General features: G+C 42.4%; 1 protein-coding gene across 3 annotated transcripts; it reads right to left on the minus strand.

Moving 5' to 3' along the window:
• Positions 1–2096: 2096 nt before the first annotated feature.
• SP2 (Sp2 transcription factor) lies at positions 2097–25827 on the minus strand. 3 transcript variants are annotated; one of them, XM_061589068.1, is made up of 7 exons: positions 25633–25827; positions 19529–19605; positions 11196–12155; positions 9687–10002; positions 8322–8496; positions 5044–5237; positions 2097–3616 (listed from the first exon to the last, which is right to left on the minus strand). In XM_061589068.1, exons 2-7 carry the CDS (start codon positions 19589–19591, stop codon positions 3516–3518), a joined length of 1809 nt encoding a protein of 602 aa, XP_061445052.1. In that variant the 5' UTR covers positions 19592–19605; positions 25633–25827; the 3' UTR covers positions 2097–3515. The 3 variants fall into 3 exon arrangements, with proteins under 3 accessions (XP_061445052.1, XP_061445051.1, XP_061445053.1); XM_061589067.1 differs by lacking the exon at positions 25633–25827 and adding an exon at positions 25327–25381; XM_061589069.1 differs by lacking the exon at positions 25633–25827 and adding an exon at positions 25188–25283.
• Between the last annotated feature and the right edge of the window lie 165 nt (positions 25828–25992).

Here is a 25992-nt window from a genome sequence, read left to right on the forward strand (position 1 = left end):
GTCAAAACCAGAATTTTTCTTATTGGGTTTTATGGATAAACAAATAGAAAAGAAATATGGAAGAATAATATTATATATGATTACGGCAGCAAGATTATTATATGCACAAAAGTGGAAAATGGAATCAACACCAACAATGGAAGAATGGTTATTGAAATTAATGGACTTAGTAGAAATGGATAAATTGACATGTTTACTTAGAGAAAAATCGACAGATACATTTCTTAAGGAATGGAAACCTCTCTTAGACTTTTTGTTGAAAGATCAAAATAAAATGATGATACTGGGATTTGACGATTAATTAAGACAGCCTATGGAGAAAAGGGACTCTGTATGTATACATTAAGGGACAGGTTTGATGTATATTATATACTTATAGCTGATCTGCGACAAATCGGAAGTCAACTATTTTATTTTCATTTTTTTGTTGATGTATTGTTATGTCTTTTTGACTTTGTTTTGTTTGTTTTTGGAAAAATTTGAATAAAAATTATTAAAAAAAAAAAAAAGAAATCTCAGCAAGTGGGATGATCCCAGCACTCTTCATTTTAGGAGACCTAGAATAGGTGGACCAGTCTGGATGATTTTACTTGACTGCCAAGGATTTCCTGAGATAAGCAGCTGCCCAGACCAGTGGCTCAGTCTGAAAACAGGTTTTCCTACTATTACCTGAGGTACTTTTAAAGGGAAAGCCATAAATTCAGTAACTTATCCATAAGACTCTCCCAAAATGGTACTCCTATTTTTTAAATTTATCTGTTTGCACCAAGTTTTACCTTCAGCTGCAAACTGTTTGATGCTCCTGGCCTTGTAACTTGCCCATGATCCTCTCCATCACCATTATTTTATGAAGAAAAACTAAGGTAGGTATCCATTAAAGAGGTCACCCATTAGGGGATTTGAACTCCCACCCATTTGCTCTACAACCCTCCTCTCCTGCAAACTGGTGTATAAAGGCATCAGTGGTGCCACTTGTTACTGAAGCAAGAACGTATGAAGACACTAGCTTCTAACAAATGCTAGATCTCTTGTAAAAAAGACAAATCTCAAACTGGAGCATAACATATTGGGTTCATCTATTCCGCTTTCCTGCCTGCTTCTCAAATTGGTCTTTTTTCAAAGATGGTGGAAAGGTAGAATATGTAAAAACCTTGAGGGCTATTAGGGTCATGAGGGCAACAGGTCAGAGATTCTAGTTGGTGAGTAAGTTAGGCATACTCAGAGACCCACACACTAGATTAGTTGGTTTCGTGTCAGCATACAATCCACTGGGCTCAATCCATTGGGTTCTCCTGTACAAGCCCTGCTGAGATATCAAACGATTGTACAGATTCCATTCATTTCAATGAAACTCACACAGGAGAACTTTCTGCTGGCTTGTGCCCACAGGAAGTCCCTCCAAAAGAGTCTTGAGAGTCTAAGCAAGTTAGACTACAGGGCAGGCAAAGGCTTGTTTTACAGTTTGATAGATGGGAGAATGGTCGTCCCATGATGACTTGTCCCTGCCACTGTGTGCAAAGTCCAGCAGCAACATGCTCAACATTTTGAATACATCAGCTTCTGCATCTTCCTATGTAATATATACACCAGCCACAGCCCATATTGATACATAAAATTATAAAGTGTTAAAAATTATAATTATAAAACCATAGTGTCCCTGTGAATGTTGTTAATGGGGATGGGAAAGAAAGACAAAATCAAAATGCACTTTCTGGCCAGTTAAGTTTTACATTTGTATCTCAAACCAGTTTGATCATGATGTCTGGAAATGCCTTTGGGGATGCTCTTGTGTTCACCTGCACAGAGTCAAACACACCTCTGTAGCACCTCTTTATACCTTACCAAGACACCCAAAAGTGTTTGCTCTTTCATTCTCTCAATGCAACAAAACAAACTGATCCTTTGTCCTCAAACTGTGGTTGGATTGGCTTCCAACAATTAGATTTATTTATCAAGAAATTGGGTTTTTCTCACCCCACTCCTCCCCTTCTGGGCTAGCTACACACTGGCCAGCCAAGTTACAGCATTAATTAAAATCAACAAGAATTTGCCACTTAAAGAAAAAAAACATACTTCAAGCAGTTACAACTAAAAAATAAAGTGGATTTTTTTTAATTTAAAAGCTCAAAAATAACAAGCTGTATGCTTCTGAAACATGTAGGAAACACATAACACAATATATAGTCTATGATACAATATACACTATAATACACAGAAGGGGCTGTATCGGGATTTTTTAATTTTTGTTTTTAAAAAAGGAGGCAAGAGGAATTACTAGTTTGCTTGGAAAGAAATCCAATGAACAAAAGGGGGAGAGAAAACGCTCTAGTTCTTAATGAAGAATGCTTGCATTTCGGCACACAAATAATCAGCTTACTTCAATAGGGCTTGAGAGTCTGCAATCTTCTACTGGGCTGCAGGCCATCAATACATTAAAAGCTATGTTTCCACATGCCGAACTGCATGCTATTCCCTGTAGGGTTTGCCATGTACTTCATATGCGTACATCAAGCTTTCTACTACAGCTGTGGTTATCTGGATCAGGGCACAGGGCAATAATCCAGCAGCTCTGCTACACGCACATGAGGGTTCCTGTTCACATAGGGACTTTCTCCACTCTCCTAAACAAAGTGCTGCTGCCATGCACACCCTAGAAAGCCCTGTGTGTATACAGAGCACACCCCAGTCTGTAGACCAGTAAATGGCACTGTTTGGGTGCAGAGCTCTTGCATTAACACAGGGGCTTTGGACTGTGCCTACATCTTTCTGTGGGGCAAGATTTTAATTTATTTTTAAAAAACAGAATCATTAAATTAAAAAAACTGCTCACAATACATAATTTGGGACTGGGGGGAAAATATAAGGCAACATTCTCCATAGAAAAAACAGAGGGCTTCCTAAGGAGTTATATATATATATATATATATATATATTTATAGATATTTATAATTTTAAATATAAAGTAGGAATGTGCTGGGGGTGCAGAGAGTCCCATTTTGGGTGGCTTCCCTGTCCACCATTCAAAAGCTTCACAAGCACAAAGGGATGGGCGGGAAGAGGGAACCAAGATTACAAGTGGAATATAGTTTCGCTGGTGCTACTGTCAAACACACAAGGAGGCCCTTTGGTGCAGCGGAGGAGGGCACTGGTTTTGCAGGCTCCTGAGGCTACTGGATAGATGGGCTTTGCATTGCTATTTCCTCATCCCTTCCTTGCCCGCTGTTGAGTTTTGTGCCAATTTAACCAATTCACTTGGAAGTGATGTTGCTCCTTCTTCATCCCAGGCTGAAGCCACAGTGTCTGATGACCTTCTGAGGAGTTCTAAAGGAGTGTGCCACAAGGCAGAGGCCATTTGATGGAAGGAACACAGGCTGTTACTCCCTTCTTTGTGCAGATGTTGTCCCAGTCAGGAGTGTTACTTGGGTATATTTCTGTCCTTTGCAGAGACCTTCCTTCATGAAAAGGGGGTCACCAACACCCACACTGCTCCTTTCTTTTTCCGGCTGCATCCAGTCCTACAAGTTCTTGGTGACCAGGTGAGTTTTATAGTGCTTTGTCAGATGATCACTTCTAATGAAGCGCTTTTGGCACTGGGCACATTCAAAACGCTTGTCACCTGCCCGAAGGAGAAAACAAGAGGAAACTGAGCACAAACATGTAATTAACTTGTGGAATTCACTCACAATATGTCATGGCACCACTTGTTTAGATGGATTGCTTTAAAAAACCTTAAAAATGAATGAAGCCATTAGTCTGGATAGCTAAACAAAAAACTCATACAGGCCTTCTGTATGTCCTGCCCATGATCTTTTCTAAGTAATCTGGCAAATCACTTTTGGAAACTGTTTTAGTTTTGATCTAGATGGACCATGATGAGACCCAGCATGGCAAATCCTATGTTGCACAGAACATACAAGAGTTCTGGACTACTGAAGGTGTTTTGTTTACCTTTTTAAAGCAAAACGTATGACATTTATGTCGGGGGTGAGGAAGATGCGGCCCTCCAGATGCTGCTGCACTTCAGCTTCCATTAACCCCAACCATTAACCAGCATGGCCAACGGTCAAGGATAATGGGAGCTGTAGTCCAACATCATCTGAAGGGCCACAGGTTTCCCACCCTTAATGTATTTGGGGCTTCCAAATAATCTCCACCCCACTTATAACAACCAGTGTGCAGCCAGGGCTATGCAACAGTTAAGATGCCAATAGTTAAGATGGAATGCTAGCATGGTTAAGGCTCAAGTGAGCGGAAAGGGCAGTTGTGTCAGAGAAGGGATGGTGCAGGGTAGTTGTCATGAGCTTGAGCTGTAAGCTTGGCAGTCTCTTAACTCATTGTGTCCCCTCAAGCAAGACAATGGCTTACTCTCTCCAAGGCAGTATGCTTGTGTGAGCTGTACCACTTCAGCCTGCAGATGGGGTCTCACTTAATTGAATTTTCCCTCATACAAGAAAATAAAGTTCCAATACAAAGGAACAAGTGTGTCAGCTAAGCTAGAACCCTTCTCCCTAACATCTGATTTTCTATTTGGAGGCATTAAGTGTTGTATGAGGAAGCACTGAATCATGTGAGGCCCACCTACAGTCTGAAGTAGTACAACCCAAACACAGATTCACCATCTCAGTGGGAACTAGGCCACTGCCTCTCAAGCCTATCTGTAATAAGGAAACGCCACCACAGGCCTGCCTTACACGGTTATTGTACAGATGACTCAGAGAAGATGCTGGAGTAAATAGTATTTATAAAGTTTTTTTCCAACCCATTATTATTGTACAGGTCAACAGTGGTGGCTGGTGACCATTGAAATTGCTGGGGCTGAAGGCAGAGAGGTCAACAGAAGGTGGAGATAGACCAAATAATTCTAGTTTTGTCCTTGTCCTCCTCCACACTGAGTTCTGGCAAGTGCAACACTAAGACTAAGGAGGTGGAAGATGGACTGGTTGTAACAAAGAAGAAAAGTAGGTGGGGACTGGCTGATAGCAGACTAAGGGTAGTGGGGCAGTAGGTCAAACTAAGGAACAGCGGGAGACAGAGATGACAGACCTGTATGCGTCCGGGCATGCCGCTGGAGCTCGTCACTGCGTGTGAATCGCTTCCCACAAAGGACCCAGTTGCAGACAAAAGGGCGCTCGCCTGTGTGCAGGCGCACATGGGCCCGGAGGAGGGAGGTCTTGCGGAAGGTCTTCCCACATTCAGGCACATGGCAGATGTGCCTCTTCTTCCCCTGATCCCCCAACCTGGAGGGACAGAAAAGGGGTGAGGAAAATTCACAGTCAAAGTGTGTGAAGACCTGGGAATCCCTGACAACAAGCCGGAGTGCCCTGGTGGCCTCTGAGAGATCAGATTCATTACTATCACCTGCACGGAAGTAGCATTACTACTAACTGATTCAAAGCAACAAGTGCTGCCTCCATATCCAGCACCATCTTATGATCTCTTGCATTATCTATAGTGGATATTTCTGCAACTCTTTATGACAATACACAGAAGAGATGCAGCCTCCTTCCTGCAGTGATGAGTCAGGGAAAGCTACTAATTCTCCTGACAAGCCTAGCTATTCTGGCAATTACCCAGAGTCCCCAGCAATAATCCAAGGCTGACTGAATGACAATCCTGCAGTCACCTTGCCTTATTCCATATTTTGAAAATGATTTCAAAACCACTGTCCCATCTGGTAATAACCATAACTGATGGTTTGAAGTTGACTTGGTTTGCAATTGACTAGAACGGGATCACCAACCCAGTGCCCACAGGTGCCATGGCACTTCAAAGGCCTCCATTGGTGCCCCAATCAGGTACCCTAGACTCTGAGCTTTTATTTATATGTAAGTCTCTAGCCCTCCTAGAAAGAAAGTGAAGCAAAATATACAGATACTCTAGTAAGCAATTTCTGTGAAATGACCCAGTCTGGCTGCTCCCACCTGTTAGCATTCTTACTCAATGAGTTAAGTCAGAGCTGTGGTTGATATCTGGACACTAGGCTATAATAATCTCTAGGGTTCTAAAGAGCTTCCATTTTCCCTCCCCTTCAGTGAACATTTCCTGCATCTGTATTATTTTCTAGGAGTCCTTGGGAACTCCGTATTTTGCCCTTTCTTTTTTCCTAGCAACCAGGATGCATCCTTCCTGTGTTGGGCTTTCTGAGATTAGGTTCTCCCTGTAAGTTATTTTCTGCAAATACTACTACATGGTAAGCATGGGTGGTTGTTAAAGAATCCCCTCCCCAACAGGCAAATACAAAATGTGAAAAGTTTGCAAAGAGGCTTAGGCATGTCTTCTGCTGTGCAGGAGCTGATTAAGAATTCACTATATAGTTAACTTACAGTACAATGGTATATATGTCTACTTCAGAAGTCTTTGTGTTTAATGGAGCTTACTCCATGGTAAGGGGGTACAGGATGGCAGCCTAGGATTTAGCATAGGACTGGTATTGGTGAAAACAGGGTTCTTGTGCCTTTAACAGCTTTATCTCCACAATCAAGACCAGCAGGACGTAGCTGACATCCCATGGTAAACATGCCATAGGGAGTAATGACTGTATTTTGGGGAAAGTGATTTATTCCTCATTCTGGCTGTGCAGGAGGAGGAGGAGGAAGGAGCAAGCACTCGCCTGAGGCTTCACTTGGACTCACAGAGACTTGTGTTTGTAAATGCTAAGCCATGGTTTAGTGTTATGTGCAATCCAGGACAACATGTCTATTCCAGCCATCGTCTTTCAAAAATCTAGTTCTAGGGACATTAAGTAAAGTACAAAATACTTACTTTAGCTTCAGCAAGGTGGCTGCATCATCAGCCCTCAGACCATGCTCTTGACAAAATATAATGAACTAGAGCTTCTATCATCTTTTGGCACAGATACAAATACTCGAAACCACATTCTTGTAAAAGCTTTCATAAGCTCACCATGCAATCTCCTGCAGATGTCACAGGCTGTCATCTTTAATAAGCTTATAACCACATAGAAAACAGAATTCTATGAGTCCATTGACTAAAAGATATACTTAGAATATTGTTTTCCCCTCAAATAAATAATAAACAAATAAATTGTGTTGTCAACCCCCTCCCAAATATTTTAATAGATGGGGGAAACCAAATTCCCTCTCTTCATCCAAAATTTTAAGATGGCCTATGGAGTTTTAGATGCTCTTTTAAGGGCATCTAAATGCTTGTTCTAGGGAGGCCATTCATAAAACAGTATCCCCTAAATCACAGTTGGGCAACCTGTGCCTTGGGGTCTGCATGCACCGTAACCTCATTTTATGCAGCCCCAAACACCTCCCGACACTGCCCCATTCTTCCATCTGATCACTGTTCTTTTCTTCCTGCTCATTTTCTCCTTTATTTTTTTCTCCTCATTCTATGTAGTTTCAGAACAGGAAGAGGGAATATTTTACCTGAAAAAAATTAAGTGTAGTTTTTTTAAAAAAATTCTCTTGGGGTAGTTTGGGGAGTGTGTAGAACACACTAAAGTTAGAAAGGAATTATTTTCACTTGCTAATTCAGGACAGCAGCTGTATTTGTCTGTTGTACTAAAAATCCTTTCTCTACATATTTAAGAGTAACCCCATCAAACCCAGTGGGACTTACTTCTGAATAGGGCTGCACAAGAATTCTAATCTGACCTAGTGAAAATTGAAGTGGGATGGCCTTTATTCCAGATTGGTTAACATAGAGCACTTGTGTCCCTGGGTCTGCTCTGGCTCTGCCCACTACCAATATGCTCTCCCCAACAGATTACCCTGGAGGGGATGCAGCCCTCAACAGAAAAAAAGGTTGCCCACCCTTGCCCTAAATACTTTTTTAAAAAATCATGACCTGTCTATTTTATTTATTTATATCCCAGCTTTCCTCCAAGAAGCTCAAGTTATCCTCACAACAGTCCTGTGAGGTAGGTTAGGATGGGAGACTGTGACTGGTCCAAGGTCACCCAGTGAGCTTTATGGATGAGTGGGGATTTGAAGTCTCCCAGGTCCTAGTCCAGCACTCTAACCACTACACCTCAGTGGCTCTCTCACGTGCTTTATGGGATGTCCATTGTCCACTTGATGGCCTTTTAGGAATAGCATTCCACATCTTAATCTCAGTGTAAGTTATATGCAGACATTCTTTCCCAGAAATATTCATACTTTTTTAAAGCAGGCTCCTGCGTGACTGAAAGCACTGCTCATGCTATTAGATGCAACACAGCTACCCCTCTGGAAATCATCCCAGTCCTGTTACTGCCACCCAAATAACAATGCAGGAACTGAAGCATCTGTCAACAGAGCAATGATTTGTAGAGACCCCTAGGGAATTCTTCCCCGGAGCTCCCCAGCCCGTACCTTTTTTCCCCATCTTTGCAATTGGGGCAAGTGCAAGCCATCCGCCGCCTCTTCTCCCCAGGCTGCAGGTCCCCCAGGAGTGCCTGCTCCATCTGCAGCTGGATCTGGGTGGGGCTGAGGCCGCTGATGGTCAGGTTGTTGCCAGAGACGTTCTGCACTGTCAACTGTTGTTGGCCTGCAGGAAGAAGGGATGGATGAAGCTGTGGCTCTGGGGCTGTCCACCACTAAGAAATGTCTGAATTTATCCGGGATGGAGGGGATAGAGTTACTCTAAAGTCAGGCCAGGATACCAAAGGGCTCAGCTTCCATTTTGTATTTCCCTCATTGAAACCACCCAGAGTCCTTAAAAAACAGCATTTCATTCCTCTCCTGGTCCAGACACCAAGGCCTTTCCCAGCTTTTTCAGCTATCTTGCCTCTAGTTTTAGTCCTCATTGGGGTTCTCTTTCACAGCACTCCTTGCTCTCCCATCAGTACCTCTGACTTATTGCTATATTACAAAAACCAAGTCTCTCATCGTCTTTTCAGCCTCAGAGCAGCAGATGTATGAAATGCTGCCTGACTCCTTACTTCCTTCACCTCCCAACTGGTAAGAGTACAAAGCAGAAAGAATGCTAGGGTACTATTATAGATGCAAATGCCAGAACACACCATGCACACAGTTGAGACAGCATGAAGATGCCTTACACTCTCCCAGAGTGGCACAGAAGGGGTCAGTGGTTGAAAGCCAAAAGCAGCTGCTACAACAGCACTGTCATAGTCTTTTGGGGCCTGGAAAAAAAAGGTGCTGCTTTGTCCATCAGATGTGGCCATTCACCTGCATCTACAGGGCAACTAGCCCTCATTCTGGGCAAGCAGCTTAATACATTCCCAAGCTTGCACCTCCTCCCCAGGAAAGCTAAAGAATAAGAAACTAAAAGCAGCTTGAAGCAGGGATATCAAGCAGTAAGGAGTTCATTCACCACCGTATTCTGCCATAATATTAACTATGTGCTGGCGTTGTATGGGGCACAAGAGACATCCTTTATGCAGCCCAGTCCTAAGCAAGTTTACTCGGAAATTAATTCCATTTGGTTCAACAGGCATACTTCCCAGTATGTTTACAATTGCAGCCTTCCTGTAAACATTTCCCCTAATTTGCTAGCCATCTTCTCCAATTTTCTCAACAGCACGGAACAGAACAAAATAGAATTGCATGTTCTGTGCCTGTCCTAGTTTCTTCCCTTGTCTAGATGCCTTTTCTCCCAATATTTCCCTGCTGTTTCCCAAATCCTTAAAAACACACACACCATATATCAGGAAAGTTTTATCATATATCCATCCCAACATCCTGTTTATCACAGGATCGCTGCATCACATATCCCACCTCCAGTGTTGGTGATGGTGACAGGAACGCCTTGAACCTGTACGCCATTGATACTGATGGTCTGCATTGCCTGAGCAGCAGCAGCAAGCTGAGCGGCATTGAGGCTGATGATGCCTCCAGCAGGGGCAATCTTTGGCAGGGCACGCTCTTTGCGCGCCCCTGTCTTTTTGGTACTTCCTCCTGTTTGGGAGCTGCGGGATACAGGACTGCCGCAGGAGGTGGAAGAGGAGGCAGTGGGTGAAGGCGCCACAGTTACACCCGGAGCTTCTTGCAGTAGCACTGTCTGTAGCTCACCAGAAGGCGTCTTAAAATAGACCTAAACAAATGACACAAAAAGGACGAGACAATGCAGTGTGCAACTTTCTATTTGACTGGTCTTTTATAGCTTTCCTATAGATTGTATATTTTTAAAGATGTTTTGTTTTAATATGTTTTAAAGTCTTTTGTTTTTAAAATGTTTTAGAGTGTTTTTAGTGTTTTTTGCTTGCCACCCTGGGCTCATTCTAGGAGGAAGGGCGGGATATAAAATGTAATAAATAAATAAAAATAATCATACAGCACTTTCTTCAAATACAGACACTGCTGACCTATGGAATACCTGGTTCTCATAGGTTTTTACCAGATTTCCTTTCCCTTCATTTAAACGGATACTAAATAGGTAGTCATAATGAACACCAAGTACCAATGTAAATTATCCATTATCCCTATCACTGTGAGAATTCAGCATTCCAAATGTTTTCTTAAACCCTAAGTCTTGTCACCGCTTTTGGTAATTTCAAAAATGTACTTATTTCATTGTATTGCAACATAAACATTAGTATCATCAGAGAACTTCAGTGTTCAAAATTAAGAAACAACAGTATGGAAACAAGTCTGGTTCCGCAACTACAGCAATTTTTACTGTTATTATTACTAAAAAGACTTAGCAAGCTATATGGCATGACAGAAACGTAATCCCCATTTTTATTTTTTGGCCTCGAGGTTGTAGTAAAAAGTGGAAAGAGTGTTTTTGCTGAACTTTTAAAATCTAAATTAAAAATGCACATACTATCTAATTAGAGCTGATCCAGATGAAAAGAGGTTTGGTTCTAGAAGACTTATTTTCACATTATTACGAACTCTAAGGGTGGGACAGGTTAGTAGTGAAAAAATAATAAATGGACCCAGATCTAAAGAAAGCTATGCAGGAGGAGGAGGGACAGTGTTTAGTACTCAGGCATAAGAAATGTTGGGGATGGGGGCAGGGGAGGAATATATAGGAATCTGCCTCTAAGTACAGCAGACTCCCACTACAGAAATCTGGTTTCCAACGCTGACTGCAGACCACTAGATCAGGATGAATGTGTGCTGAGTTGTTGGTACACCAGCGTAGCTTTTCTCCCTGCTTTCTTTTTGTGTGTTATATATGTATATAATGCATGTGTTAAGAAGACTGTCGATTTTTCCCCCAGCCCCACTTTCATCTCAGAATTCCAGGCATATTTGATGTGCAACTGAAACCCCAAATACCTGAGTGGGAATTGGCTCCGATGTCTGGATCTGGAAGTTCTGTGGGGACTTCTGGGGAACAGTTGGGAGCGTGGCTGAGGCTGCTTGGACCACTCGTAGAGCTTGTTGTGGGATCTGAACTACCTGTTCTTGTTTGGGTTGGACCACTTGCACCTGTTGGACCACAGCTGGCTGGCCGGATCCAGGACTCTGCACAATCAACAAGTTGTTCCCTGCCTGGATGATGTTGTCAGCTGTTGTTTCTATCAAGACTGTCTCCACTTGCTCTGTCAGAGCCACTGCAGCTGGCTGGGGTGATGACAACACCTTCTTCCTGGCCTTTTTGCTTGGTTTTGAGGGGCTATCTGGGACAATCTGAGTTTGAGCACTGGCGTCCCCAGCACTCACAAGGTTGCTCACTGGCAGAGTAAGGGTGACGTTTCCACTAGCGCCAGTTAACTTGACAACATTGCTTGTATTATGGACAGCTGTTGGCGGGGTCTTATGAGCTGGTGCTGGCTTGATTGGCACCGGCTTATGAGCTGAAGAAGAGGATGACGACGAAGAAGAGGGGGTGATGGTACTGGGAATTATCTGTATTTGGTTACCCAAGTTCTGCTGTACTTGAATGGTCTGCCCTGATGCTGTTTGGATCTGTGGAACTGCCTGGTACTGGATATTGGCAGGCGAGCGGGCTCCTTTGTTGATCACAGCTGGGTTCTGGATAGTAAAAACCAACTGCCCACCAGGATATGATGTCCCGAGCTGAGACCCCTGAATTTGGAAGAGGTTCCCTTTGGATGACAAGATCCCAATGCTATTCTTGCTGGAACTCAGTGGGAGGGGAGCTGGCTTGATGGGTACCAATTTCCGAGGAGCAGGCTGAGGAGGAGCAGGAGAAGCGACTGCTGCTTCTACAGCTGGAGGCCCGATTTTACTACATGTGGCTGCAAGGAGGGCTAGTGGAGATGGCTGAGAATCCTACAGGAATAGAAGGGTTATGTTACAGGTAGACTGGCAACAAATTGTTTCAGATTCAGTACAGCACAGCTACAGAGGAAGAAAGGCCAATGTGTGGACAATATTTAAATTTCCACAAGTCTTAAAGAGACTGGGCTTTGTTCTAAGGGCACAGCATCACATCCTCAAATAAGCAGCTATCACCATTGACTTTGACTTCAACAAACTCTTCATCTAGTGTACTTTCAAATATTAGTAACAATAACAATACTTTATATGTATATTGTGCTTTCAGTGTCCAAAGTGCACCACATACATTGTCTCATAATCCAACAGCCATATAAAGGTAAGTCAATGTCATCTCCACATTGCAGATACTTCCACCATCTCTGACTGCTGACAAAATAGGTAGAGTAATTTTCCTGTTCTGTTTTCCATTAGGACTCTGTAAGACTCAAGAGGAACCTGAGATAGAACCACACCTTACTCCTCATTATAGTGTTTCCAAAAAAAGAACAAAGTTTTCATTTCCTGTTGTATCTCCAGAGGAATCTTCTGGAACCTCAGTCACATTGGCAAGGCCTATTAACTCGTTAATAGTCCATGAACATCACTAGATGCTTCTGTCAGGTTACTGAAGAGGGTTGGCCTCAATGCTATACTGTCCACACACATTTTAAGAACAAGAGCATTTAATGCTAATTTCCCTCCATCCCCAAGAGATCAAGTAAAAAACAGGTCAGGTGGGAATTATTGCCCTGTTTTCCATAGTGCAAATAGCTATACTCTTCAGTGATGGCAGGGAAACAGAAGAGCAGAAATGACTCCTATGACATCCACACAAACAAAGAGGGCTGAAATTAGGACAATGATCAAGCTTCAAAGAGGGTATCTATACTCCCACTCACTTTCCACTTAACATGCTTCTTTGAGGCTAACCACACACACATCAAGCAACGCAGAGGTAATCTGGAATTTATATGACAGCATGGAACTGTCTTCTCCATGCTACTGCTAACATCATGGAGAAAAGCCACATGGAGATGATGGCTCTGCATGATCAGAAGCAATCCACAAAGAGCTCATCATGGCAGCTGCCATAAGAATATAATTTTAATCAGATTCCATATTGTTTAACATGAAGCAGGCCTTAGCTTTAACAACAAAAGCTGAAAGAGGATTTACTTGTTTTAACAAATGTACTAAACTCTTATTTGTGTAAATGTCTCAGCAGTATCTGCATACTTCCAGCTTTTTGGTTCCAGATGGGTAGCTAAACATCACCCTGACATAGCCACATTTCCCCCTTTCTATGTGACTTGAAAAGTTGCTTCTGAAATTTAAAACTTGGTTGAAATACAAGGCATTGTTTCATTTGCTCTGAATTTCCTAGTTTATGAACCTACATGGCTACCAAGCCTGAACAAATGCAGAAAGTTTTCTAATATACAAAAGTGACACAGGATTGAATTTGGAGAAATATGGAGGTTCATTTACAAATTGATTATTTCTGTTAGTATCATAAATAAGCAACTGTGCTACCTAGCTGCACACTTTTTAAAGCAATTTCCACAATCTGTGAAATGAATTTAGCGAAAGCTACTTAAAAATGAGATTTGCTGAGGTTTCTGAGGAAAGTCATGTCTTCTAGAAAAAAACATTTTTAAGTAGTGATGGCAGTTGCTTAAGAGAAATCATGTCCACCTTATCCCCCCTTAATTGCATAAACTGGGGTTCCCCTTTTCTATGTGTCCCAGCTCTACAATACAGACATACATAGGATACACTTGAAATGAAATTCCAGACACAAAGAATACTAATGGAAGCGCAAGCAGGGATGAAACCTAGGGAGGAAAAAGGGAAGCCAAGGATGGGGCAGGAAACAAGATAAACAAAATCCAAATACAATGTAATGAATTGTTTTATGTGTGTTTGAGCAAAGAATCGTGGCAATACTGAAATTATATATTTATTTATTTATGCATGAATGAAAGAAAAGTGTGAAGGAAAAGCTACCAAACAGTATATCACAATGACATGAACACACAATGCTGCTGCATCCCAAAATATAAAATTCGGAGTCCTCCATTAGGCCTCCTGGGACTTGGCACATGTGATTTAAAGAATGCTTGGAGATAAACTGAAAAATCTGTCACAAAAGTAGAGTTGAGTCTACAGAATATCGTAGACACATATAGAGGGCCTATTCAAAAACACTCTCTCTTTGCAATACTTAATATATACATTCCTAACATACACTGAGGACAAGTGAAATTCATGCCATGGGAAAAAGTCACATCAACATTTCATGTCCTGCTCCACCTCAGCAGTTTCTAATCACTACTCCCAGCTGAGTATTCACTAAATTGTTATTGTGATATTCCCCTACATCTCAAAAAAGTCACAAATGATTGCCACTCTTCCCACAAATCCCCTACTATAACTGTATTCATGTTTTAGAAGGAAGTGGGGGAAGCATACCTCTAAGAGAAATTTCTTGCTCACTCCTATCTTGTGACCCAGGAAGGGAGGAGGTGGTGACCTGATAACTGCACGTGGCTCATCAGAGGTTCATTTCAGTCAGCATTCCAAAGCTCTTAATGGAGTCCTGGACTTTTTAACTCCTTGGGGCCACCCTCTCTTTCTCACTGATTCTCTGCCAAGGGTACCTTTCAGATTACTTGCTCAGAAACATAAAAAGTAAAAGGCAGCTGTGTTGCTCCATAAAAAGTTCAACTAAATCCACAGTTCAGTCCTTTATTAGGACCAACCAAACTGTCACAAAACTGTGGCAAGCTTTCAAGTTCTCCAAAACTCTTAATGAGGCAAGATGCTACCCCAAGCAGTAAAGTACAAAGGCAAGAAAAAACTGAATGCCAGGAGGTGGCAATAAAAGGTGGAAGAGTCTTCAGTTTAGTTGAAGGGAACATTCCTCTTCTGCCGGAGACATGCATTATGTTATCCCATGTGCCAGACTAGGCAAATTCCTCCTCCCTCCTGCCCATACTCTTTGTTTGTGAGGTGGCATGAGATATCTACTATGCCAAAACAAGAAGCAATCTTTATACTATAGCCAAGACTTTTAACAATGCAAGCCTTAGGCAGCACAGCTCACAGCATTCTGGAGCCTGAAGCAGAAAATCCAGAGTATCCCCTGCCCACTAATTAACTAACAGTGTTCTCCTGCATGAGCATCACTGAAATTAATGGGCTTTCAAAACAGTTTGCAGGAGCGCTTCCCACTGGATTGTGCCCTGCCTGTGTCAGTTCTGCTGTCTCCTACTCTGCCTTCCTTAATAGCACCCAACATCCCTTACTTTGCCTCAAGAACGGTTTGGAACAAATCTGCTTAAGGAGAGTCCAGACTTTAATATTGCTGGCTTGCATAATGAAGGGAGCAATTCATGCTTAAATAAATGGATAGCTCTACAGAGGTAAATTAAACCATACATAGCAGGTACCTGAACCCACTTCAAAAACCGTATCTTTGTGAATTATGATGGGTGTTGTCCATTAAGGAGAGAAAATTCAGTTGCATCTCCATATGTTTCTGCTTAATGAGAGGAGTAGAGAAGGGAGGTATTTTAAATGAAACCAATTAGTTCTCTTATAGAAGGAATGGGCAACCTGTGGCCCTCCAGATGTGGATGAGATTCCATCAGCCCTAACCAGCATGGCGAAATATCAGGGATGATGGCAGCTGTAATCCAACATCTGGAAGTGCACAGCTTTCCTACCCGTGCCCTATAGAACCTGTCTTTCAAGAGAGCAGCCACTGAGGAATGTAAAAAAGTGTTTAAGGGTCACTTGGTTTTTGTTTCCAACAGTGGCCATCCAGATGTCTTAGATCTCACAAGCAAGCTGAAGGCAATACCATTCCCTGTTGCTTGTTCCTAGTATGTGGCACTCAGCTATGTCTCTGTACATGCAGGTTCATAACCATTGATAGACCTATCATCCATTAATGCGCTGTATCTGTTTTTAAAGCCATGTAGCTAGTTGCCATCACCAGATCTTGCAATAGTGTGAAATATTCCATAAGTCAATTATGAATTGTATGAAGAATTATTATTAGCGCAGCATGGCTAACAATAAAAATGTAACATTAAAACTAAAAATGCAACATACAATAATAATCAACATTACATTATACAAATGTGTCAGCCCCATTATACTCCAAAGGCCTGGAGGAATACATAGGGCTTAAGCTGCTACCTAAATGACATAGTGGAGGGGACAATCTGACCTGTACAGCGAGGGTCCCACAACTAGGTTGTTGCCACTGAGGAAGCCACCATGACCATATACATGAAGGACAGCACAAGTAGCCCCTCCCCCCCCGGCATACCCCAAAGCTCAAGCTGGCTGGCACTGGGAAAGGTGCTTCCCCAAGTGCTCAGGTCCTAAGCCGTTTAGGGCTTTGTATGCTAATACCAGCACCTTGAATTGGATCCAGCAGCACATCAGCAACCAGTGCAGTGCTTTCAGGATCGGTGGAAATGATCCTGTCTTTCTGCTCCACACATCACATGGCCAGTAACATTCTGCACCAATTGAAGCTTCTGGACTATTTTCAAGGGTAATCACAAGAATCGTATATGGCAGCAATCTAATTGGGAGGTTATCAGAGCATGGACTACCGTAGCTATATTATCTCAGTCCAAGAACAGTTGTAGCTGGCAAAGCAGCCAGAGCATCCCTAGAGACTATCAACTTGTTCATTTTAGGGGAAGTGCTGCCCCATCCAGGATTATCTATTTTTCAGATCAGGGAACCATCTGCTCATAAAGCCTCCATCTTGTCAAGATTCAGCACCAGTTATTAACCCTCATCCAGTCCATCACAGTCTCCAGCCTTGCACAGTCTCTCAGAGCCAGATATTCCAGGCAAGGTGGCCAGGAGAATGCCTATGCCACTGACATAGCAGCGAGAAAGACCTTTTAAACCTAGAATTTTTTAAAAAAGTTTTTAAAAAATTCTAAGTTTAAAAGGCCTTTCTGTCACAGCAAACCATAGCAGTGCAGGCATTTTTCAGGCCACCTTGCCCAGAATACCTGAGAAGAATGCCCTTTCTCAGAGCCTAACAATAGGCAGCAGTCAGGGAAGTGAAGACATGTTCATAATTTTAACAATTTTCATAGTTTTATAAAGCTTTATTATATCCTACCTGATATGCCTTTTTTCGCCCCCTAGCTATAAAAGGTCCAGCCAACTATTCTCGGCACAGGGACTAGCCCACAGGTAAAAATCTAAGAATTGCTTTGCAAGGCCTTGCCCAATAAGCCTGGCAGCCTATCCCAACAATGGCCAGCAAATTGCTCCCAGGAAATTTAGCAGGTGACAAGGGGGGCATTCCCCCTGCTATAGATCAAAATCAAATAGCCATGTGGGTCCATTACAACAAAATTCACAAGATCAATGCAATAATATTTTTTATTAGACCCTATCAATCTTTTATTGATTGCAGCACACACAATGCAGCACAGACAATGCAGCACACTAAGCTTTCAAATTACACAAAACTCTTCCTTTTAGGAAAGGGGGGAAATAGAACTTTTTTGTTGTTTTCATCAATTTTTTTAATGGCAATATTTTGTTTTCTTGAGCACCTAGGCACAGGGAGAGTTCTATGTAACTCAAAATCCCACATTCTGCTTGGTGAACAATGATTGGTCTTAAAATCAGATATGATTACACTGACATTGTACATCTCGCTGTGTATCCTCAACACTTGGCAGTTATGCCTCTGGTGGCTCCATTTTAAACACGCTGGCTAACAGGATTTATGAGCATTTACATCCCTGACCACTGGCCATGCTGGCTGGGGCTGATGGTAGCTGGAGTCCAACAACTGGATGGCCACAAGTTCCCCCACCTAACATTTTAAAAGCCATCTATTCTTGTGGCCATGAATACCATTAAGTTAATTATAAATTGTGGAAAGGAATACTTCTTGCTAGTCCTGAACTTGCTGCCACATAATTTGTATTGGATGAATTCTACCACTTTGAGGACAAATGATACTCATTGTTCATAGCTCAATAAACCTCTGTGACAAACACCCAGTCATTATTTTTCTAAGAAAAATGTATTTTCCAAGCATCCTAACCCCCCCTTTTTTAATAATGAAGATGCTCAATCCCCCTAAACATTTTCATTTAATCTTTTTCCATATACAAAACCTTTTTTGAGATTGGGTGACCACAACCACATGATACTTCAAATATAGATGCATCATAGATATATATAATGGCATTGCAATAGATGCTGTAACAACCAGGTCTTGGGGAGGGGGAAATCCCAGCAGTGTACAAAACTGACAGTAGCACCCAGATGCTTGATGAATCTTAGGGATTCAGCAATGGCACCTGGAATTTCAAAATAACCACTCGGGGGCTGGAGACCCCATTTCAATAGAACTTCACACCCTCAGCTCATTTTCCACAGCTGAAATAGTTGTAAAAGGAGATATAAGTCCTTCTCCTATGTAATTGGTCCTTTGTGTGTTTTGAGTGGGTGGCTTTCAACTCCCAATGCTTTAGGAATTCAGGAAACCAATGGAACAGTTCTCTATTTCACACAGGACTCCTAATTCCTGTGGTGTACGCACCCTCTCCTTTCTTTGATTAGATCCAGGGGAGATAGAGAATGCTAATACCTTTCTGTCTCATCTTGGGCTAAAGTGGAGGATCTCATCTGGGAAAGAAAAGGAGGCCAAGAGCAAAGGGTTTAGGAAGGACACCCAGTTAGTTAATAGTAGGTTTGTTAACCAAATGTTCAGGAATAGGGCTCACTTGACCAAAGAAGGATTTATATAGGGCACCCAGCAAATCAGAAGGCTGGGTGTACTTCAAATGTGTCTTGAATCTACACATTCAGAAAGAAAAGCACTGTGTAGCCATGCTGTAACTGTACCCATGCTGCGTAGCCATGCTGTAACTGCTGTAACCACTACAGAATGACAGGAGGGAAATCCCTGCCTATAGAAATTAGCATATCGGGAAGAGCATTCCAGCCTAGCCTTTCCCTCCCAACATGTTGTTTTCTACATGGAAACCACTTTTTACATGCGAGAACATCCAAATGTAACTTGTCACCTGAATTCTGAAGAGGTACATCCCTCATAGTTTTTTGCGCACGTAAGTTAGTTACAAAAGAAAGAACAGGGAAACCTTGGAAGGTTCTACTGTTGGCCTTTTTTTGCAGACTGAGTCCTCTCCTTCTGGACTTGAGGTCTAATCCTACCAAAGCCAGTCAGCCAATGCTTTTCTTTACTTATAGCTCAGGGCTCTACGCCATAAGCGTTACCTTCAGAATGTTTCCCTTGTAACTGGAGCCAACATTCATGGCTTATGGCATGACACCACCCAGCCGGAGACATTTTAAAGACCTACCTGAGCTGTCGAAGCAGCAGGCTGTAAGTATTCGCTGGGACTCACAGCAGCAGTGGCAGCCATACTGTCCTCTGTATCTGCAAGAAGGAAAGATGGCTGTTTATTGATACTTGCATTAATGTTACCAATGTCCACAAAAATCAGAGTTTTTATACTGAATTGGAGATAAAATTGGCTTTTAATCTTTTGATTGCTATTTAATCAAAGGTACGGCCTGAAGGCACAGGAAAGCCATCATCTTGGCAAAGCTAAGCAGGATCTGCTCTGGGCAGTGGCTGGATGGGAAAGCTCCTCGGAACCACATGTATGCTGTATTGGGAAACAAATCAAAGAAAAAAATTATCCGTAGCGTAGAACTAGAGAACAATGTCCTCAGTTTATATATTTAAAATATTTATATCCTTCTCTTCAGCATTTCTTCTTAAGGTGTATTCATCCCAGCGCTGCCTCCTGCTGGGAATCAGGAAGATGAAGACCCCCTAAGGCTTGGCAGTGCAGGTGAAACTCGCTACTCTTATGCTCATCTGGTGATTCTTACTAATCACCCTAGGTGAGCAGCAAACAGTCTGGACATGGTGCTTCACATTTCTTAACTCATGTATATCCACAACAATCTTGTCCCAAATTGCCCAAGAGAAAAGGAAAGCTAGTAGATTTCTCATGACCAATTGAATGCTGGGAGAACAAATGGGTTGCAATTCATGTCTCGGACAGCAGCAGCATGTTCATATGAACAATACTAGGAATTCCTCCAGTAAGCATCATGCCTAAGCAAGTCTGTCCCAGCAAATAATGTTCAGCCACCCTGGCCAATACCAGCTCAGTGGAGAGTTGTCAAAGGGCTGTAATCACTACCCTTTTCATATACCCTAACCAGCATGTCTGCAGCTGTCTTCAGGGTTGCTCCCACATCAGTCATGTAAAGCAGGGCAGGGACATGTGGCCCTCCAAATGTTGTTGGGATTCCAATGCCTGTCTGCCTCAGACAGCAAGGCAAATAGTCGGGGATGATGCGAGTTGCAGTTCACCAACATCCAGACAGCCTCAGATTCCCCACCCCTGGTGTAAAGTCCTCTCCTTGGCATTCTAAAAAGTGATCAACTCCCAAGGGTCGAGACATCACTTACATGGTATGCTGAACCAGCAAAGTCATGGTGGAAGCCTTGATGTGGATTCCAACCGGCATGGTAGCCATGGGTAATGTAGCATCCACACTAATTGGAAGGTGGGGGCCTTAAGTCTCAAAAACATCAGTAACAGCAGTGTATATTTAACATAAAGACATCCCCTTCTGTTTCTGCAGGTAGGATTGCTCTTTCAATGCTTCAAACTTATACTGCTTACTTTGCACCCTGTGGGGCTATGGGAAGAGAGCAGCTGCTTGGGGAAGCTGCTTGGGAGTGTTGGCCCTGCTAGTAGGGAGGTGGCATTTGGTTTGCATCACACTGAGTGAAAGTGAACAGATTTTGGGATACGAAAGCATGATGGCGGCAATAATAGAAAGCACAGTCTTAACCATGTCTACATGAAAGGAGACCTACTGAATTCAATGGGGCTTGCTTCCAGGTAAGTGGGATTAGGATTGCAATTTGAATCCTGATTTAAAGGATACACTACCAGGATTAACAAGTCTACTACTTGCCTTGAGCAAAGGCTCTAACCAAGGGTTGGAAGCTTAAAAAACCACTGAAGTTATTGGAGAACAAACACAGAAAATATTTGATGGATTGAAATAGAACACACTGCATTTTCCCACCAGCATATGTGCACGCAAGACCATGGCAATAGTCTTCTTTTATTCTTTGTTCTGACCAACCTATGGAAATAACATGGGCCAGCAGACACAAAAAGCTTCTCTTTTGAGCACCACAAAAATTGGACAGCCCCCTTCTCACTTTCAGACAGAAAAAAGCAAGAAAAAAAAGTTGAACTAGCAGGTCCTAAGTCACCACCAGATCTGCTTCCCAAGTGCAAACTGGAACCATGTTTACAATAGCTGATCCCAAAAATTTCAACAGCTAGTTTTAGATCCCCCATAGGGAAAGGCATATATTCCCCAGGAAGTCTGGTGCATCCTGGGTAACACACTTATACTGAGGAAGACTGTCAATTCTTTGTTGCTGGTCCCTCCCATTCCACTGGGGTAATCGACAGGAGTGTGAAGTTACTATATGCGCCAGTGAACTGGAATTTGGATTGTATTCTTTTTTGGAAAACAAGGAAAATAAATTTGGTTAGGAACCTGAAATAACAAATTGCAGCATTTATTTTCTGAGAAATTAGGTCAACCAATTTTCAAATGAGGGCCCACTGGCTGCTATACCCTCACTCAATTACACATAGTGACCCTGGGAACAGTCCACAGGCTCCTGAATGGTTTGTCACTCCTCCGCCCCCACCATGCACCTAAACTTACAGCAAATGGGAAGACATTCTCGTCGTTATTTGAACACAGGATCAGGAGGGAATCAACCACTTTGACCGTTACCATCCATGCATGATAATGTGAGTGGGCCACAATAATATCATGACATATAAGGGAGGAGTAACTGTTGCACTGTCTCTCAAAAAGACAGTTGCCTGCTATGTGAGCTCCAAAACCCACAAGATCACCTATTTCAGTTGGCAGGATTCTCAAGATTCTCCATGCACCAGCCCACTCTAAATCATAAGCACCACTATTTTTGAATATGTTGTGCCAGAAGTATACACAAGAGCAGGAAAACAGAGCTAACATGGCAGGGGCTCCTACATGCCTAAAGATCAAGGTTGGAAAAACCATACAAACTACAAGAAAAGGATCAAGGAACAGGGTACACTTAGCCTAAAGGGAAGAGGGATCATAGCCCTGGTTGCTCAGAAACAAGTCCCAGTGATTTCAGTAGGGGACAAATTCCAAATGGGTATTCTGCATCAAAAACAACAAGGAGTCCTATGGCATTAGAGAGACTAAGCCATTTATTGTGGTGTAAGTTTTCTGTGGGCTTCAACTCACTTAATTAAAAGTGAACAGTAAGAGTACTATATACAAGATGGGGTAGGGAAGGAGAAGGCAAGATTAAAAGGGAAGTTTGAGAGATACGGTAGCTCTTGTTATCTAGCACTGTTACTGTATTACTTGGTGTGTGCCTATTTAGATAGCCAGGGCTGCTTGTTAGCTGCTTATTTATTGAAATGTTTGTACTTTAGGAATTTGATGTAATTATTACGATTTTTTAAATTATGTTTATTAATTGAATTGGTAATCTCTTCCTAGATACTTAAATGAAATTGATTATAGCATGAACATAATTACATGCTATAATTATTAGCACACTTGAGTTAGTTTTTGATTTTGTATTTTGGCATGTTATTAGTGCTTTGGGCTTCCTTTTGGAAGAGAAAACAGAGTATAAATATGAAATGAAAGCATCTCCCCTGCCTCATCTACTACAGGATACCCTCTCTATGTCACCCGTTATCTATATCTGATTCTGCCCCTAGCTGCCAGTAACATTACTACCAGGAGTACCTCATCACTCCCTCACTCCAATATATAGTGCCCATCTATTGAGTATACCTAGAGGGCTCTATGACCTTCTCTCAGAGTGTTCACAGCAGGCTACGCTGAATGTAATCAAGGCAATCTGAATCATCAAAAAGAAGGAACAAAGTGCACACATTAGATCACTGATTTAAACCAAGTTTCCCATTTTGTACTTTATGTATTTACATGTCTTTTGTGGCTGCTTAGACACAAGGAAGCAATTACAAAATTAATGGATATCTGTTTGGTTCTCTTAGTTCACATGCAAGGACACTAAGCAAGACTATTTGAAGTCAAGGGCACTGAAGACAAGAGAGTGAGTGCTGGATTGCGGACTAAGCACCCAAGACTTTTCAGACACAAGGAGTGGTAACCACTGCATAGGACAGAGTTTCTCCACTATATGAAACACAGAAGCCTTAGCTGTTTGCTCAATAAGATTAATAAATATTGATCAATGTATAATTCATTTTTTATTTTATTTACATAACTTCTGCCTTCACAACCATAAATGTATGTTTCTATGTTGGCTAGCAGTAGTAAGAAACAAAAGTACAATATAATAATACATACAAACAAATATAGCCAATTAAAACAACAAACTAAAGCAGTAAATAGCCCATTCAAACAAACAGTAAAATCAAACTGCTCTAAATTAAAATTTTTAGATCAGCAGTTCTTAAAAGCCTGGGAAAACAAATGTTTTTGCCTGGTGCCTAAGAGATAGTAACATCCTCTCCAGGGCAGCTCTCCTTAAGGAGAATATGCAAAAATGAAGAGTCATCACAGAAAAGGCTCTCTCCAGTCATCACCCACCATAATTTAGATGGGGAAGGCTCCACGATAAAGTCCTCTGATAGCAATCTCAATGGACAGGTGAATTGATAGGGGGAGAAGGTGGCCCAACAAATATCTGGGTCCTAAGCTATGTAAGGCTTTAAAGGTTATTGTAGATTTTAATATGGTTGCTTGCATTAGAACTCATTTCATTTAAATTGTGTTGTTTTTTATAAAAAAGACATAATTTTGACAACTAAGTAAAAATACACATTTTTATTCAGAAAAAAAGTTAATTTACTTTTTATCCACCCAAGGTTTATGCCTGTTGCTTCCCCACTATTACTTAAGTATAGCCCCACCCTCTTATGACCAGTGATGGTGCCATGTACATATAATTCCTTTCTCCATACCTTCCTGGATACATGACCACCTGTTATCTCTTTCTTCTATGCCACCAACCCCTTCCTTTGTATGCTAAACCCATACCCACATGCTCCTACGTGCACCCAGCAGTCAGCCACCTCAAACACTTACTTCCCACCATCCCCATACCTATTTTTTCTTTCTGATACTTGACGCAATAACCATTGGCCACATACTTTTGACTGCACAACTTACACTCTTACAAACATATTGGGCTCATCCTTCCCCCAAATTATTTTTGCCCCTTTTCACTGGTCACTGTTCTTCATTAGTCACATTCCAATTCTGTTTCCTAGTACATAAATATCCATAGCCTCTCAATAAATTTATTCACTTATTTACCCTTGATATGAGACGCCCCTATGACTTACACCCAATACATGCCTCCCTCTGCACCCTGTTCTCCCTTTATCTATGCCCCCAACAATACTCCCAGGCATTTTAATGTTCAATGTGTTTCATTTAATTTTTTTTTTCGTTTAACTTGTTGCTGATTTTATTGTAATTTTATTGTAATATTGTATTTTAATCTTGTTTTGTTCACCGCCCAGAGAGCTATTCGCTATGGGTGGTTTAAAAATGAAATAAATAAATAATAAATAAATAAAAACAAGATTGTCTCCATTCAACATCTACCCCTTGGCTAGCTATCCCTGACTCTCTTTTCCTTGTCTTTGTCCTCGAAGAGCCGCTTCTACATTAAATAACCATCTGTCTTCTTCTCCACCACTATCTTCCTCCACAGCCGCCACCACCTTCTTCTGCTACCCTCTGGACAGCTACGACCCATCTTCTATGTGCCTTCTAACTATCCGTACCTGAGACCCCCCCCTTTTGGCCCAGTTAAGGAGACTATTAATCTCCCCTCCTATTTCTGCTTCTATACCTTTAACAACAGCCTGATATACCAAAGTTCATCAGGAAACACACCGCTTTTTCCTGGTTTGAATACAGAAGTCCTCCAGAAAGCGCCAGCGACTTGATACCAGGCTGCTATTAAAGGAAGGGCCAATAAAAACAAAACCAATTGTAACCCCAAACGCCCTCTCTGCCAGCCTCCATTCCCTACCCTTTTTCTCCAACATGCCCTCTGACCCCAGGAACTATTCAGTCACCACCATATACCCCTTCCCCACTCTCCCATGTCTGTTTATTCTTATGGGTCCCTCAGGAGGCGGGCTCTCTTCTTAGCCCCGCCCCCTTCCGGTCCCAGTTGCTTCTGTCCTGCTCGCGCGCATTCGGCCCCCTCCCTCGAAGGCCCCCCTCCCACCACACAGAACCCTCCTCTTCCTCCACACGCCCCCCCGATTCCCATCTTTTGGTTTCTCCTCCCACTTCTCCATGACCCCAGGCCCGCCCCGCCGGGCTCACTCACCAGATAGAAAGAGGAGGCGGCAGCAGCTCGGACCCCCCTCACGGCGCCATCTTCCTCCTCCTCAGCAACACGGGCACCGCCCTATTAGACCCGCCCACTCCACCTTCTAGCGACCAATCTCTGCTCGGTCACTGCACAGTTTGATCAATCAGAACTCAGGTTGTTCACCCATGAATCCGCCTCCGGCCCGATTGGCATCACATTTGGCCAATCATTGCTCTCCTTCTGGAGCGTCAACTTTAGCCAATGGGAAAGAGCGGCTTTGACCATGACGGACGTAATTTTAAAGTCCAATCGCTTACGTAAAACCACAGATTGACGTGAACGACCACCAATTGGTGTTGGAGGATTATGTTACGC

The sequence above is a fragment of the Rhineura floridana genome, chromosome 11 (assembly GCF_030035675.1).
Source record: "Rhineura floridana isolate rRhiFlo1 chromosome 11, rRhiFlo1.hap2, whole genome shotgun sequence".
Lineage (NCBI taxonomy): Eukaryota > Metazoa > Chordata > Lepidosauria > Squamata > Rhineuridae > Rhineura > Rhineura floridana.

Bases quoted from the DNA above. Each gene is read 5' to 3' on its own strand.
- SP2 (XM_061589067.1), bottom strand. The intron at 5,238-8,321 runs GTACGGGCTGGG...CTGTCCCTCCAG, and splicing joins TGCAAAGATGGGGAAAAAAG to GTTGGGGGATCAGGGGAAGA. The intron at 3,617-5,043 runs GTCTGTCATCTC...TCCTTCGGGCAG, and splicing joins GCATGCCCGGACGCATACAG to GTGACAAGCGTTTTGAATGT.